The 15,263-nt window shown below is 52.5% G+C and overlaps 10 protein-coding genes across 10 annotated transcripts; 7 read left to right on the top strand and 3 right to left on the bottom strand.

Annotated features, from left to right (window-relative positions):
- Positions 1 to 830: 830 nt before the first annotated feature.
- METBIDRAFT_45020 (uncharacterized protein) lies at positions 831 to 2,021 on the top strand (the record flags this gene model as incomplete). The annotated part of the gene is made up of 1 exon (XM_018857859.1): positions 831 to 2,021. One exon carries the CDS (start codon positions 831 to 833, stop codon positions 2,019 to 2,021), a length of 1,191 nt encoding a protein of 396 aa, XP_018710702.1.
- Positions 2,022 to 2,033: 12 nt separating this feature from the next.
- On the bottom strand, positions 2,034 to 2,744 carry VPS22 (ESCRT-II subunit protein; the record flags this gene model as incomplete). Its single annotated transcript, XM_018857836.1, has 1 exon — positions 2,034 to 2,744. One exon carries the CDS (start codon positions 2,742 to 2,744, stop codon positions 2,034 to 2,036), a length of 711 nt encoding a protein of 236 aa, XP_018710701.1.
- Positions 2,745 to 3,715: 971 nt separating this feature from the next.
- Positions 3,716 to 4,807, top strand: METBIDRAFT_79456 (GroES-like protein; the record flags this gene model as incomplete). Its single annotated transcript, XM_018859070.1, has 1 exon — positions 3,716 to 4,807. The coding sequence occupies one exon, from the start codon at positions 3,716 to 3,718 to the stop codon at positions 4,805 to 4,807; it is 1,092 nt and encodes a 363-aa protein (XP_018710700.1).
- Positions 4,808 to 4,992: 185 nt separating this feature from the next.
- On the bottom strand, positions 4,993 to 5,895 carry METBIDRAFT_45163 (diphthine methyl ester synthase; the record flags this gene model as incomplete). Its single annotated transcript, XM_018857886.1, has 1 exon — positions 4,993 to 5,895. The coding sequence occupies one exon, from the start codon at positions 5,893 to 5,895 to the stop codon at positions 4,993 to 4,995; it is 903 nt and encodes a 300-aa protein (XP_018710699.1).
- Positions 5,896 to 6,067: 172 nt separating this feature from the next.
- Positions 6,068 to 6,534, top strand: METBIDRAFT_13179 (uncharacterized protein; the record flags this gene model as incomplete). Its single annotated transcript, XM_018854315.1, has 2 exons — positions 6,068 to 6,464; positions 6,506 to 6,534. 2 exons carry the CDS (start codon positions 6,068 to 6,070, stop codon positions 6,532 to 6,534), a joined length of 426 nt encoding a protein of 141 aa, XP_018710698.1.
- A 266-nt stretch (positions 6,535 to 6,800) lies between these two features.
- Positions 6,801 to 7,883, bottom strand: BTS1 (farnesyltranstransferase; the record flags this gene model as incomplete). The annotated part of the gene is made up of 2 exons (XM_018859069.1): positions 6,801 to 6,851; positions 6,903 to 7,883. The coding sequence occupies 2 exons, from the start codon at positions 7,881 to 7,883 to the stop codon at positions 6,801 to 6,803; spliced, it is 1,032 nt and encodes a 343-aa protein (XP_018710697.1).
- Positions 7,884 to 8,587: 704 nt separating this feature from the next.
- On the top strand, positions 8,588 to 10,427 carry METBIDRAFT_33106 (uncharacterized protein). Its single transcript, XM_018856224.1, has one exon. The coding sequence runs from the start codon at positions 8,886 to 8,888 to the stop codon at positions 10,020 to 10,022; it is 1,137 nt and encodes a 378-aa protein (XP_018710696.1). The 5' UTR covers positions 8,588 to 8,885; the 3' UTR covers positions 10,023 to 10,427.
- Positions 10,428 to 10,820: 393 nt separating this feature from the next.
- METBIDRAFT_79453 (uncharacterized protein) lies at positions 10,821 to 13,211 on the top strand (the record flags this gene model as incomplete). The annotated part of the gene is made up of 2 exons (XM_018859068.1): positions 10,821 to 12,728; positions 12,756 to 13,211. 2 exons carry the CDS (start codon positions 10,821 to 10,823, stop codon positions 13,209 to 13,211), a joined length of 2,364 nt encoding a protein of 787 aa, XP_018710695.1.
- Positions 13,212 to 13,662: 451 nt separating this feature from the next.
- METBIDRAFT_45413 (uncharacterized protein) lies at positions 13,663 to 14,427 on the top strand (the record flags this gene model as incomplete). The annotated part of the gene is made up of 1 exon (XM_018857916.1): positions 13,663 to 14,427. One exon carries the CDS (start codon positions 13,663 to 13,665, stop codon positions 14,425 to 14,427), a length of 765 nt encoding a protein of 254 aa, XP_018710694.1.
- Positions 14,428 to 14,577: 150 nt separating this feature from the next.
- Positions 14,578 to 15,263, top strand: METBIDRAFT_213813 (uncharacterized protein). Its single transcript, XM_018855065.1, has one exon. The coding sequence runs from the start codon at positions 14,727 to 14,729 to the stop codon at positions 15,090 to 15,092; it is 366 nt and encodes a 121-aa protein (XP_018710693.1). The 5' UTR covers positions 14,578 to 14,726; the 3' UTR covers positions 15,093 to 15,263.

Genomic DNA, 15,263 nt, shown 5'->3' with positions numbered 1-15,263 from the left:
GATTGTCAAATAGGCATGAATGTCTCGATCATACAATTTTCTTGGTGTGTAGATGGTTTTAAAAATCTCGCGAAAGTGGCACAGACTTTCTTGGACATAGCCTTCTTTCGGGGGCTTGGTTTGCTCTATCTTTTTTTGAGCTATAATCAATAAAACTTTATCATCATGGATTGAAGCTTTCAGTGCTTTTCGGAAGACTGTCTTGGTTCGATATTCAGCTTACAAAATTTGCATTGCACCAAACTATAATAAGTCAATCTCTCAGATACTGATGACCCATGAAAGGGTGTCTCAATTTGCCAAAACCTTTCAGGAGAGATCAACTTTAACTAATGTGCTCACTGAGCGAGTCGGCATAAAATCCCAAGCACTGTACTATTTCACCTACTAAGTCACTGGACGTCTATTGATTGACTGCAATAATTGTGAGACGAACACAGTAATTTATGACACACAACAAATCAAAAACTATGGGATGTGTAAAGTCACAAAAAATCACTAAAATTTGAGTTACAGCCATAAAATAGATGCTTTTAAGTTTTTTGAGATACAATTCTATTTGTTATATTCCGCCTCAAGTAAATCGATACTTCACCGAAGAAACCATAAGATTCCCTCACGGTATGCTTTGGATGTGTAAAACGAATTATCAAGTAGATTCCCTTAACCATTGATGTATACCTGCTTTCGCTTTATGGGCTAAATACAAACTCAGCCGACGTATACATTTCTAACGTCCATATCAATAGTTGGTCTATTCGAACATTATATGCACCACGATACAGAACTCTCAAGCCACCATCGCGAGCTGCCATCAATAGTCGGAACACATGGCTTCTTCCACAAGCTTGGCTTCCAAAGCCTTGATACTTTTGGCTATCAGCAAACTAGTTATTTCTTCACCGGGAGATAGGCTAGATGAATTCGAAGACTGCCTCTTTCAATGCCAACAAATATCATGCTACCATAATCCCTATCACGTCATGCAAGAGCAATATAGAGAGCCCTTACAAAAGAGGAACTACGAGTTTCGGCGGTATGAACCAAGTTGGAAATTTGATACAGAGTTGCCTCAACATCTTCGATTCCTTTTGTGGGACTGTAAATCCAATTGCGATTACCAATGCCAACGAATCATCACAAGAGAACGAAAAGACAATGGGAACGAAGTGTATCAGTTCCATGGAAAGTGGCCGTTCGTTCGTGTTTACGGAATTCAGGAATTTTTTTCTGCCTTGTTCTCCGTGGCTAATTTTGTTCCCCACTTCATAGGCTTTCGGAAAGTTAGCCAGTTGAGGCAAAGAATGCCGAAAGAAAGGGCGGCCTTGAATCCAGTATTGCGCAATGTTCAGCTCCTCGCTTTCGTCACCATGTGTGCTTGGACATGCTCGACGGTATTTCATATCCGAGACTTCCTCATTACAGAGAGACTAGACTACTACTTTGCGGGGCTCACTGTTCTTACCGGGTTGTACGCCATCGGATATCGCTACTTGCGCTTATATCTCCAATCGAGACAAGCTTACTCATGGATATGGACGGCGCTTTGCATGACTGCGTACGTCTATCACCTTCGTAGACTTGTCACCGACTGGCTGTACACTTATAACATGAGAGCGAACATTGTTGTGGGGGTCCTACAAAACGTGGTATGGGGCCTCACGTGTTTTTCGCTATACTCAAAGTTCTACAAGCAGGAAATTAGCGGAGAAAGGGCAATCGATTTGACCCACTTAAACTACATCCAGCGCGGGCGAATCATATTCGGGTCATTCTTTGCCAAGTCGGCCAAACTCTATTCGTTGTATCCACTTCTTCTCTGCGGAATAGTGATTCTCGGCATGTCGCTTGAGATCTTTGACTTTGCGCCCATTTTGGGCGACTTGATCGATGCGCACTCGTTGTGGCACCTAGTCACAGTGTTCCCGGCCCTCCTTGGGTGGTATGACTGGATGTTGTGGGACATCGAAGAGAACGTCTGGGAGGAGCTCCGCACGGCTCAACAGAAGAAAAACCAATAGGGCGGACCGGGCTTATTCCGTCTTTGAGATCCACGAGGGCTCCCAAAACTGAGTCGCGCCCCCGGGGCCCTGGGCATCGACCCAGAGAAAGCCGTTCATAATCATTTCATCAACAACAGTGTTAGTGCGCACCTTGTCCCAGCCAAAGTTGTCCCGTAGCAAGCGGTAGGTCACATGGCCTCCCATGAACTCGCAGAGCTCGTACACCTTCTTCTGGTCGTTCGAGATGCTTTGCGAGCCCGTGGGCCCCAAGAACTTGATCCACTGCTTGTTGTTGATCGAAAGCGTCTCGTATCCCTTTCCCAAGGAGACCAACGAGTCCAAGGCTTTCTGAGCATCTGCCTCCGACACCGCGAGAGGCACGCTGACGGACTCCTGGAGCCTCGAGTGGAGCTCCTTGAACGATATGAGGCCGCCGTTTATGTTCCTTGTCTCCTGGCAGATTTCCACCATCCGCACACCAAGCCCCACGAAGAAACCGTCGGTTTTCTTGGCCCGCGAGTCGGTCATGATGAGAAGCTCCAACGGGTCCACGCCGATCAGCGCACACATTTGCGTGAACTTGTGTCTGAACTCGGCGTTGTTGCGGATGGCATCGCCGTGCTCCACGCCGAAGTTTATGAGGGCAGACTGGAACACAGAAAGCTGGATGGCTAGCTGGTCCGAATGCCGCTCGGTGAGAGTCTTGCCGAGCCGGAGGTACGCGTCTCGCTCGGGGGTCATTCAGGTTAGTATGGAGAAAGTTGGGATGGAAGTTGACAAGAGCGCGCACTTATGTGCGAGAGAAAGTGGGAGTGTTTCTGGGGAAGAGGGTTCCAAAAAGGGGGTCTTGAGCAAATTGGAACTTCGGCTGTTTGCCTGGAGGGGCGTTTGTGGGAATGCGCTTATGTGGAGGGATGATTGTGGGAAAACGCTCATGTGGAGACGTGATGATGATGATGACCGTGGGCCACGGCAGGCGGGCGTCTGCAGGACCGGGTATATTTGCACGGTGTTCCAGAAGCCGGGGCGTGGCCCGTCAAATCAAGAAAATCGCAGGGAACTCTGTGAATATCGGACCCGAAGCTTTGGCTTGCACACACCGCTGTTTGGGGCCGCCAGCCACATTCGGTGTGGCGCCGGGCCGTATGCTTTCCAAGGCCTAGGTGCAAGCCAGCCCAGCCACAGAGCCAGGGCCGCCCGGCCACACATCTTGTGTACAAAAAAAGCCCGCTTGGAGTGCACGTGTTTTGCTTCGCCTGGATCAGAGGCGAAGGGCCAAAAAACGGCACTAGCCGTGCAACTCGGGGCCAATACTTTCCAACACGGAGGATATATATCTCCGCACCCTAGGGCTCTGTGCCGGTTGTTATCAGCGATGCGCCCGATAAGAGCCATGGGAGGCACTGCTCTGCTTTGCCCATGCTCTGCCACCACCGGGCAAACACAACACAAAAGCCAAGCCAAGCCAGGAAAAAGCCAGGCCAGGCCAAGCCAAGCCAAGCAAACGCAACCCAGGAACCTGGAAAAACAGGCCCCACGCAAAACAAGCCAGACCCCCGCCTACGGCCCACGGCTACAGTGCACGGCCTGCACACAGACCGGCGACTTTTGCTTGCTGCGCACGATGGGCATCGCCTCCAAGGCCAAACCACTAGACCTGCGCCTGCCCCATCTCTTTCTTCACCCCCACTTCTTTCCCAACCCGCGACAACATGCTCGAATTCCGCGCCATCAAGTACAAAAACAAAACCCTGGACTTCGCCGTGGTGGCGGACTCGCTCCCCGTCCAGGTGCAAAATGGCCAGTACCAGCTTCCGTCCGAAGACGACTTCTTGGTGAAGGTGCATGCGGCGGCTCTCAACCCCGTGGACTTGATCATCAAAAACAGCCTCTCGCCCTGGCTCTTCAGGGGCACCCGGGGCTTTGGCATGGACTACTCGGGCGACATTGTCGCCATAGGCCGCCAGGCCGCAGCGGCCACCGGCCTTGCCGTGGGCGACCGCATTGCCGGCTTGTACCAGAAGCCGCTTGGCGCAGGCACGATCTCGGAGTACCTTTTGGTCGACCACAAAAAGCCCGAGGGGCGCAACGCGCGCAAGTTGCCCGACAGCATGTCGTACCAGGAGGGTGCAGCCTACCCGTTGGTGTTTGGCACTGCACAGACCATGTTCGACACGGTGGCCAAGGGCAACTCGTTCGGCAAGGTGTTGGTGTTGGGCGCCGGCACCGCGGTCGGCCGCCACTGCGTGCAGCTTGCGCTGAAGGTGTACGGCGCCGAGCACGTGGTGGTGACGTGCTCGGCCAGAACCGAGCACACCATCCGCGCCTTGGGCGCCACGTCCGTCATCGACTACACGCAGCACCCCTCCATCTTGAACCCCGTGCTAGAGGCCGTGAAGGAGACCGGCCCCTTCGACGTGGTTCTCGACTGCTGCGGCAACTCGGACTTGTTCCCGCAGATGGCGGCGGTGCTCAAGCCGCGCGGCGAGGCGGGCTCCTACGTGTCCATCGTGGGCGACACCAAGGCCAACTTCAAGACCAGCTCCATCGGCGGGCTTGTGCTCGGCAGCTTCTGGGTCACGGTGCGCATGGTCCGCAACACGCTCGGCCTCCTCCCCTACTTCTACAGCCAGGCGCTCCTCGACCAGGGCGGATCGTGGCCCGACAAGTGCATCAAGAACTTGAGCGAGGGCAAGGTCCGGGTGTTCATCGACAGCGAGTACGCGATGGCCGACACGCACAAGGCCGTGGACCGGCTCCTGTCCAACCAGGCCTCCGGCAAGGTCATTGTGAATGTTGTCTAGACTGCTATATCGGAACGATCTACGAACTGAGTGTCGTCGGTAGGAACAGGTGCCCTCTGTGGGGACCAGAAGTCTCCGTAGGAACTGAATACCCTCTGTGGGGAATCCAAGTTTTTGTAGGAACGCATTGCGCTCTGTAGGAACTAGAAGTCTTCTGGAGGAACTCAAGGCGCTCTGCAGGGAGCCTAGTCGCTCATGTCCTCCTCCTCGGCCGGCACCCACGCAGGCGGCTTGAACCACTCCTGGTCCGCCTCCACCAACTTCCTGAACGCGGCCTTGTCGTCGACAAACTGGCACAAGTAGTCCAACTCAAGGTCGTGCACCTGCCGGCCCAACATGATCAACGAGTGGAGCGGCTCGCCCGCATCGTAGCTGGCCATCTCCCGCAACGAGCCGGCCTTGAAAGTTTGCGAGGGCAGGCCGAGACGCGACACCGCCACACACGGAGTCTCGGGCGTGTAGGCGTTTTCCTGTCGGTTCTCCTCGGTCTCCAAGAGCTGCTGTGCGGCTGTGGCAATATCCATGTATCTGGGCGGCTCGTAGATGAGCCTGCCGCGCGCCATGTTCTCGATGCTCTGCTCCTTCACCTTGATGTCCAAGAGAAGCAACGTGTGCAAGCCGATCTTGCGGTTTTCCATCACCTTGGAATAGAAGGAGTCCGGCTTCCACGACTCCGTGAAAAACACAAGAGAGACGGTTTGCCCGAACTGGTACAACTGCAAGCCGCAGGCCCCGACTGCATTCATCACACTGGCGTTGTGGATGGACTCGTACGCGATTCCTAGCTCTTTGGCTCTGAGCACCAAGTCCGTGTGCGTGGTGGCCCCGAAAACGTCGCCCACGACCAAAAACGCCACATCGTCCTGGTCGGCGCCCTCCAAAATCTGGTCTGCGCCCGTCTCCACGAGCTCTCTGTCGGCAAGAATCACCTCCTTGCCGTAGAATTTTTCTAGACTAGCGACATCCGCAGCCATAAGAATGGACGTGTACGCCTCAAGGTAGACCCTCTTGCATTTTTTCACGGTTTCGAGTCCTCTCACGGTGATGTCGGTTTCGTGCGAAAGCCCGAGGCCAATCAAGTACAACATGTCGGGGTGGTGTGTTTGCAGATAAAGTGCCTAGCGTTTGCCCATGGAATTTCCAGTGCGACACCTTGATGCGCTGGGCCGATGAGCCGTGCACGCAGGACATGGGCATCTCCCAGAACAGTCATCTCTGGTCTGTCCAGACGTGCTTTCGAATTTCCTGCTGGCTTGGAAAATGCCTGTCCGATTGAGACCAGAGAGGCAGATTCTCGAGGACATCGTGAAATACAAAACAATAGCGCAAAAGCTAGATGACGTGGATGATATTCCCCAGAGGCGCACCAAGCCCAGCACATCGAAAAAGAGTCCAGCCAAGAACAAGAAAAAGGCCGGTGCTTCAAAGGCCAAAAAGAAGACCGCTGCTTCCAAAACCAAAAAGAAGACCCATGTTTCCAAGACCGAAAAAATAAAGCCCCCTCTGAAGCGCTCTGCTCTTGAGGAGCTCAAAGAGAGAATCTTCCGGCAAAAGCCGTCGTTCATGGGAAAGGCACCCGTTCCCTTTCTGAAAACGCCTGTAGCCGCGCTGGAAGCAAACGCGTCTAAACCACTTGAAAACGAGTCGAGATTCCCGAGTGTGGGGCCTTTGCATACGCAAGCAAAAACGTTCGAGCAGCAAGTCTTGGTGCGGACCAGCTACGATGAAATGGTCAACGCCGTGCGTCAGCACTCTGACCATATCGATTTCGGGATGCTGTGGAGAATCCTACCGAAAAACATAGAGAAAGAGAGCCAGCGCTTCAACTTCGAGTTCGAGGCAGATAAAGTGATGGCGCAGCAGAGCGGCTCGTTTCTCAGCGGGGACATCGACTACTACTTTTGGCAATTGGGCCAGACGTTTCTGGAAACGAACGCCCGCAATGTTCCGTTGATCTGACGGGCCACACAGGAAGCATGGGCTCGCGATTCTTTCATTGCTTTGGCTCCTTGGAGAATGCTTCTGGTTTGTTGACCGCGGCCAACTTCGCCAAGAAGCCAGCTAGAGTCACGCATGGTGTTCCCTCCAATGAAACGATGCTTCTGGCCTTCTCAACGTACTCCTGCAAAAGGCTGTATGTGTACTGTAAGGCGCCCGAGTCCGCCACGAAGCAGCGCGCTTCGGCTAGTCTGTCCAAGTCAGCTCGCCGCTCTTGCGGCGACTTCAACTCATCGTATAGCGTGTGTAAAACTGTGTTGTCGCCACTGTGAAGAAGGGTGTAGAGGATCGGGAGCGACAACTTGCCCTCAATGAGATCCTCTCCAAAGGAGCCTTTCAGCTCCGCATACCGCTCGTCCACCAAGTTCAAGTAGTCGTCTCGTATTTGGTAGATGATGCCAAGGAGGTTGGCGAGCTCCACCAAGCCCTCGGACCGCCGCGAATGCATCTGGAACGCATCGCCGGCAAATAACCCGAGCGTGCGCACAGCTAGACGGAATAGCCCGCCCGTTTTGTGCATCACCACCTGCAAGTAGTCCTCGATGGAAGGCATGCCTGTCTTCATGAGCTGCGCAAGGTTGTCCCTCCAGTATATATCGAACCCCTGGCCGGTGTGGAGGTTCACCATCTCCTCGACAAAGACGTCCACCATCTGACTCCGAAAGGCCACGAGCGCCAGTGCCAGGCCGCCCTTGGTGTGCGTATAGTGTGGCGGAAGGGCTTGGAACGCCCGGCGCATGGCCACGAAATACATCAAGTTGCCGCTATTCAAGGTCGCCGGCACCCCGTAGCGGATGTGGGCACATGGCTGGCCCCTTCGGAAGGCCGAGTCGTCCTCAATATCATCGATGAGAAGAGACGCCCCATGGAAGATCTCGATGACGGCGCTGATTTCAGAGATCACCGCGGCGTCCGAGATCCGGAAAAAGCTCTCGTTGATGCCCGCGAGAAATGTGCTTCTGATCCTGTCATTGTTGCTTGGAAGCAGGTGGAGGTAGTCATACGGCGCCGTGAGCGTGTTGGCAGGAACACAGAGCGACTTCAGCGAAATCACACGCTCTATATCCGGAGGGCCCATGCCGGGCGTTGTGGTTCCAGTCAGGACACCCAGACCTAGAGGCGCGACACCTGACATGTCCAGGTGGATAGGCACAAGACACTGGATTTCGGCACGAGCCTCGGGTTTTGACAGAAAACTCGTATTACTTGGCCTTGTCGCGCTGTCGGTGCTACGGTATAGCTCTATAAACAGCGCAGAATGCCGGGCTTTGGCCACGCATTCTCAGATGCCGAAGCCCATGCTAGCCTCGTGCAAGCACAGACGTTATTGCCAGGTTGGGCCATGCACGCCCGCGCTCTAGTCGTGTGCCCTCGCGCGGGGCGGTCTGTTTTCTAAGCCCTGCGCCTGGAGCGAGTTCTGCATTGGGTGGACGTGGAAAACAAGTGGAAAACAGGCAGCGCAGGGCGACCGGTGCCAGAGCACCCGGCGGAATTTCGGAGGCTTTAAGAGTACTATGCGTTTTTTGTTAACCTTCTTCTGCTTCGCCAACTAGATGCCAGCTAGTTGCCAGCCAAAATTCTAGGGATGGGTACGCCCGGCATAGGGCGCACTAAATCTTGGCCCATACCTCCGCGAAAGAAACCAGCTGCGACGTGGCAAAGATACAGGCAGCTGGTCCAGATTGGCCCCACGCATCAAGACACGCACCACCAACCACGGGCATATATTACCCAGACATACAAACCCAAATCCACACAGCCAAACATATAGGCCCAAATCTTGAAAGCTTAACGTATAGACCCAAATCTACAAAGCTAAACATATAGGCCCAAATCTTAAAAGCCAAATATATACGGCCAAATCTTAGAAGCCAAACATATAGGCCCAAATCTAAAAAAACCAAACATATACGGCCCTGGCACTGCCCCGTGAAATTCTCCAGTGCTCAAGATTGGATTCCGGAGGCCGCTACAGATCCGAAGCCACAGCAAACGCTCTTTGGAGGAAAAGCAGCGCACGTTCCCATACCTCTTCTATATCGCTCCTGCTCTCCGCACCAGCTGAAGCACACTCGCCAATATGGACAGGCTAAATCCGTTGGCCATACCCTTGCTCCCCGTGACCAAAACATGGGTTTGTGCTATCGTGGCAATGGCTGCTGCAACATCAATGGACATGGTGAGCCCGACAAAACTCATCTTCTATCCGTCCAAAATGCTCGCAGAGCCTTGGAGGCTAGTCACCAGCTTTTGTTTCTTCGGGCCAATACAGTTCTCGCTTGTCCAGTACATTTTCATCATCGCCAGGACAAACAACGCTTTGGAGGAACGGTATATGCACCGGATCGAGTATCTCCCCCAAAATTGGATACGTGGACTTGACAACGAGCTGAGGGCAGAGCTCCGGGACGAGTTTGAGCGGAGGAAGTCCGCGGACTTCGCGTACTTTGTTGGCAGAATAGCAATGTCCATTGTCGCCACGATTCTCATATTGTCTCTGCGGTACGACATTGCAGGCAACTTCTATCTCTTGGGCCCGGGCCTTGAGAAAATCCTTCTTTACATTCTCTGTCGGAACACGCCGGCAGACTACATCCAGATAATGGGCATAAGCATCAAGGCCAAGTATGCACCTTTCCTCATGCAGTTTCTCGAGTTCCTTTTCTCAAACGAGTTCAAGCTCCTATCACACATGCTACGGCACAATGTCTTGCAGGCCCTCGCGGTGTTTCTGACCTCGGGCATAGTCCAGAAGACCATCCTCGTGTTCACGGTCGGCCATTTGTGGTGGTATATTCAGTTTTTCTACGTGGAGCAGGTGTATGATGAATCCGCGACGAGCAAACAACGGGAGTGGGCCAGGGCACACGCAGCTTTCAGGAAGAATTCCATTCAATGGGCAGACCTTCCAAACATGTACAGGTATCTCATCACGCCGCCATGGTACTTTCCGTTTGTTCGAATTTTGAAGCGCAAGCAAAATGCCAATGCCGAGCGCGTTGCGCGAAGGGGCTTTTCACAAGTACGAGATTTGGCTGGAGGCTCCAATCTAGAAAACCCAGCCGGAGCCTCCAATCCAGGGAATTTAGCCGGGACCTTCAATCCGGAGAATCTACCCGATCTGTTCGAAGTCGTGGATGGCAGTGAAACCAACGTCGACGGGGCTGACAGAGCTACGGGATTTAGCCAGGGAGATAGTCAACAGGCTGAAAATTGATGGTGACATTTTCCACGTGGCTGAAAGTGGCGAGCCTTCTCTTGTTCTATTTTTTGTCCCACTTGTGTGATGCACAACCATGCCGACGCCAAAAAAAAAAGACTCGCCAAAAAAATGGCTGCGTGTAAATAGTAATACTAAGTGCTCGAAACCAGTTTGCAGAGGCCCAGCTCGGGCCAGGATGATCACGCGCCTCGGTTCCAACGGCAAATCCAAAGCCTGTTTTTCCGTGCATGTCCAGTGCCATGACAGAAGCGTGCACTCGGGTCCCAAATACTTGCACTGTCAAATACGTTTTTCAATTCATCCACGGCCTCGCCTCTCGGAAAAACATGCACAGAGCCGTATCCGCTTCTCAATTCCATTTTCTTGGTTTATTTGTATTTTTTTTCTCCCTCGACATTCCGCCTTGGTCACCGCAATTACCCTGCGATAAGCGAGCTCCTACACCTGCGGCCCGCTCCGGATCACCCCTGTCACAGCGCCGCACGCCTGGACGCGGTTTCATACCCATTTTCCTCAACCAAGGCGCTTTGGATATCTGACAAACATCACTTTTTGCCCCGTAGTATCTCAGTGTATATATCTCCTGTCATATGGAGTTTTTGCTTGCAGGGCCACACACTATTTAGGCAAGATAGATCCAGCCGGGCCCTTGCTCCATATTCTGGCTTATCACGCAAGCTAAACGGCATTGATCCAAACACCTATCTCTTGACCTCCTCCACAAAAGCAAATCCTGCCCCTCACAAGAAAAAAAAAAACACGCAAATCGACTCCACGGACACCTCATTTCAAATGCCTCTGTCTACCTTGTTGCAGGACCTAGTTGCCGAGGTCAGCGAATTCACAGCAAAAGATCTTCACCCCAAAGTAAGTGGCTTGGTTTCCGCCTTCCTCACATATCTCAAAGAGCCACGGTACCAAAACCCGTTGGCTTTGGGCGAGTTGCGAGAACTCTTCGATGCGTTTTACGAGGACTTGGTTTCCCTTGTGTTTCATATCTACACCCAGCTGAACACGAATAAAAGGCAACTTCTTCAAAGGTCGCACGTGTTCAAACTGGACCCAGTGTCCTTCGACTATCTCAATGCCATAGCCAACTTCTCGTCGTCGTCAGTGAAATTACTGAAGAGATCGGATGCAAAGGCTTTGTATCAGCTTCGTGTGTTTGGCTTCTACAAGTTTCTCACGATTGAGAGAACCATTGAGCTTGCACTATCATCGTTATATTCTTCTCCCAGTTCCCCAGATGCTACTATTCTATACGAGAAGGTCTTTCGCTTCGACCTGCAAGATATCGAAATCCTGACTTTGTTGACACAAAAGATCAGGATCCTTCGGCAATTGAACCTACCAACCGAATGCTTCCTAGATGGAGACAGCCAAAAGGAGTCTTCGGGTCTTCAGAAATCGTTACTGCCCCTCGAAGCCATGGATAGCTCCCATTTAGCAGAAATCAAAGCAGCGTTCATTGAGCTTTCCCAAGCTCAAACCCCAGCATCGAAATTAGACCACATTGTTGGCGTTCAGAAGTTGATCATGCGACTATGTGCTTCCTTCCACCAGAACAACTTCTCTAAAATAAGCAACGATGTCTTGCTTCCTGCATTTATCTATTTCATTGTCAATCACTCCCCTCTTGAGGTTGAAGGGGATCAACTCGACATATTTCTTCACTTCACGTTTGTCAAGAATTTCTGGAAACCATTAGACCCACATTGCATAAATACCTCGCGATTCACGCTCACTAGCTCTTTACAAGCGTATAATCCCATGGACAAGCGAACTGCTTCATCCAAGAACATCCACAATCGAACTTTGGCAGACTTGTTGAATCTAGACATTAATTCGGTCGATCAGAATGGACAAGACTTGGATAACGGCATCGCATCTGAATTCTCGTCCGATCAAACTTTGATGAGTTTTATCAACAATAGGTATTTAAATTCGGGAGAATTACAGTTTTACCTAACAAATTTCGAAGCGATACTCTATTTCCTCATGAGCACCCCGATTGTTGGAATTGCTCCGCAAGATTTCGCAATGCCGCCCGAGATCTTGGAAAGTGAATTCATGGATCTCTCTTTGCATGACATTATTGGCAAGAAGAATGTTACTAAAGACGAGCCCCCGAATATGGACGACCCCAAAATCCTTCAAAATCTTCTCGATGAGGAGCTTGGTGAGGCAGACAGATCGCGCTCGAGTTCTTTGTTCAATACCATTTCTAGCGCCGTCTCCCAATCGGTCAATCGATCGAGATCTAACTCTGGTGTGAAAACCGATTACTTTCAGAGTAAAGAAAAAAGCTCTTCCGCAACCGATTTTGAGACATCTATTAAGCAGTATGTGGATAGCAATGAAGCTTACGGCCTTAGTCGCGTCCGAAACATCTTCGAAAGAATCGGTCTGGTTTCCCACGCGCAACTGAAATCAAATGATACTGATGCTGAAAGCCCGCAAGAAATTGTTGACGTGGACCGGACCCCGGACGCAAATCGAGGGAAACGATCGCATTCCCTTTTTGACAGGCTATCTCCCGGCCTGAACCGAACCAGATCAGGATCACTTGAACACGTGTGGAATTCACAGGGCACTTCTTTAAGAAGGGCCACATTGACTAGTAAATTTTCTAATGGGATGACAGAGCTCATGACCAAGATCAGTTCTGCTGCAAACAATGCCACGGGATCTTCGGCTAACGTGGATGCTCCGGCCCAAGTTGCCCAGATGGCTCACATTTCTCTGTCCTCAGTTCACTCAATTGACGATCCATTCGAAGACTCGACTTTTTCCAATAGGGAGCCGTTGGGACAGCGGTCTTCTAGCTTACAAACTATGGAAAAATGGTTTTGCAGTATACCCGAGAACACTCCGGCTGATAACTCTGCGAGCCAAAGGTCGAAGCGAAGCATTTCATCGAATCGCTACACCGCGCTGGAATCCAATGACAACGAGGGCTCTTTGTTTAGCGCGTCGTATGCCGAGCTCACAAAGTACCACTGCAAGGACTTTGAGTCAATGACCATCGGCGACTTGAAGACTTTGAAGACGTACTACGACCAGTTGTGTTCGGAGGTTCTTGCAGGCAAATCGGGTCTGAAGACCAGCAACGAGTTTCTCCCAGACGACGCCAAGGACACGACAAGCAACATGTCGTCACTCGAAGCGGAGACGCACAAGTGAGCATCTACGGATGGCCCTGCTTTTGCCTAGCGTCCTTGCGCATTCACCCCACGGTCTGCGTCCCCTCGTTGTAGCTTTCTACATAGTTTGCACATAGCGCCAACCTCGGAATGCTGATGGAAAAATGCGGAACCACCATTTTTGGCGGCAGCACGGCCTTTTCGAGTTTGGAAAATGCGCATGATAGTGTAGGCTGGTCAGGCGAGTGTCTTTGGGGAGACCAGGAAATTTGGTCCGTCGTGCCGATGGGGCTTGCCGCAAGAGGGAAGCGGGACATCGGGCTCAGGCAGTGCCTGCACGGTCGATGTTCCAGAAAGAACCATGGAGTGAGCCCTATATGGCCAGCAAATCCACCCAGCAGCAGTCCACACCAAACATGACAGAACCCGGGGCTCGACCCCAAATGCGCAAACACAGACTACATGCGGACATCGACGTGCCCCTACGGCCCATGAAGAGGGCCAGGCTAGAAACCATGCTTGAGAACCTCACGCTCCAGGGCAACGCGGAAACCTCCCGCAAGCCGCATTTCCAGGTCAACCCACTAATAGAGCCGCTTGAGCCCGAGCCGAAAAAACGGCGGACCGCGGACCTCGACACACTCATTCTGGAGAAAATGGCCGAGGCGTACAAGGACCATATGTTGCAAGGCTTGGCCGTGGTGCGCTACGCCCATCCCGTGTCGGTTTTGGTGTGGCATTTCCAGCAGTGGGTCAAGAGGCTCTTCAACATGTTTGTGCGCAAATACAACCAGAGGCCCGGCCTGCGCAACATGAGGCCTTTCCGGGATTTCGGCAGAATCATGGCGTTGACGCGGGACGCGAATGTCGCGTTCACGTACCGGGACTTGCTCGGCATCGTGCTTGAAGAGAATGCGATTGAGACGCAGCGGTTGCTGCGGAAAAGAGAGGACAGGCTCGGCTGCCAGAGGCTACAGGAGATCAAGGACGAGGAGGAGCTAGCCCGGGAAAGCAGCTACACTTACTGGGACCGGGTGTCTGCTCTTTCAGGCGACGTATCTGCTCTTTCAGGCGACGTGAATATGGACGAGTATGGCAGTGACGGATATGGCCTGGAAGCCTGGCCGCCCGGCGGGTCGCTGGGTGCGGGCGCGGACCTGGACATGGCCATGGCCATTGACGCAAGCGGCGCGGAGTGCGCGATGTTGGCGAACCACGGGAGTCCTGGCGCGAGCTACGCGGGGGCCCTCTGCTGAGGGGGCCCGAAAAAGAGAGCGCCCGAAAAAAAAGAGAGCGCCCGAAAAAAAAGAGAGCGCCCGAAAAAAAAGAGATTGGCGCTGGAAACAGGCGCGGGCGAGCCGGCCCGAGCGCGCCGCCATGATTGTTGCTGGAGACCCTCTGGCGTATAATTTCAGGGTATCTTTGGGGGTGTGATTTCAGAGTGTCCTTTGGGGTATAATTTCAGGGTATCCTCTGGGGTATGACTGTTGGGTATCCTCTGGGGTATGACTGTTGGGTATCTTTTGGGGTATGACTGTTGGCTATCCTTTGGAATATGACTGCTGGGTATCCTCTGGGGCATGACTTTTGGTGTCAATTCTGGTGGCCCGTTCGGAAGTTTTTTGGGCTTGCCCTTGTTTCTTCTGGAGTGTGCTTTATCCTTTGGTTATTGTTTGGGTGGTTTTTGGGGCAATTCTTGGTGAGCCGTGGTGAGCCTCTCTGGTGGCCCTTTCGCAGCCTGGAGCGCGTTCCGGGGCCTCTCAGCCTCCGGTCCTGTGCGGTTCTCATTCTGTCCCTTGGGTCCCTTTCTCCCTGTGCTTTCTATCCCATTCCCCCTCTTCTCTATTCTCTGTTCTCTCTTTTTCCCGTTTTTTCTCCTTGTTCTTTCTTCCCTTTTCGTGTTCTTTTTTTCTTTCTTTAGTTTTCTTTCCCGATTTCGGTGGTCTCCAGGTGCTCTGGAGGAATACACGCTCTAGAGGAACACACGCTATAGAAGCGCACCCACAGGGCGAGGCGACAATCAGCGGGCCAGGAGGAAGGACATCCTGGGGCGAGGTCCCCCGCCAAATCTCAGAAAGACCCACGCATTCAA

This window comes from Metschnikowia bicuspidata (genome assembly GCF_001664035.1).
Source record: "Metschnikowia bicuspidata var. bicuspidata NRRL YB-4993 chromosome Unknown METBIscaffold_5, whole genome shotgun sequence".
In the NCBI taxonomy this organism is placed as follows: Eukaryota; Fungi; Ascomycota; class Pichiomycetes; order Serinales; family Metschnikowiaceae; genus Metschnikowia; species Metschnikowia bicuspidata.
Note: the sequence above shows the minus strand (reverse complement) of the source record. Positions and strands in the feature narration are given on the sequence as shown.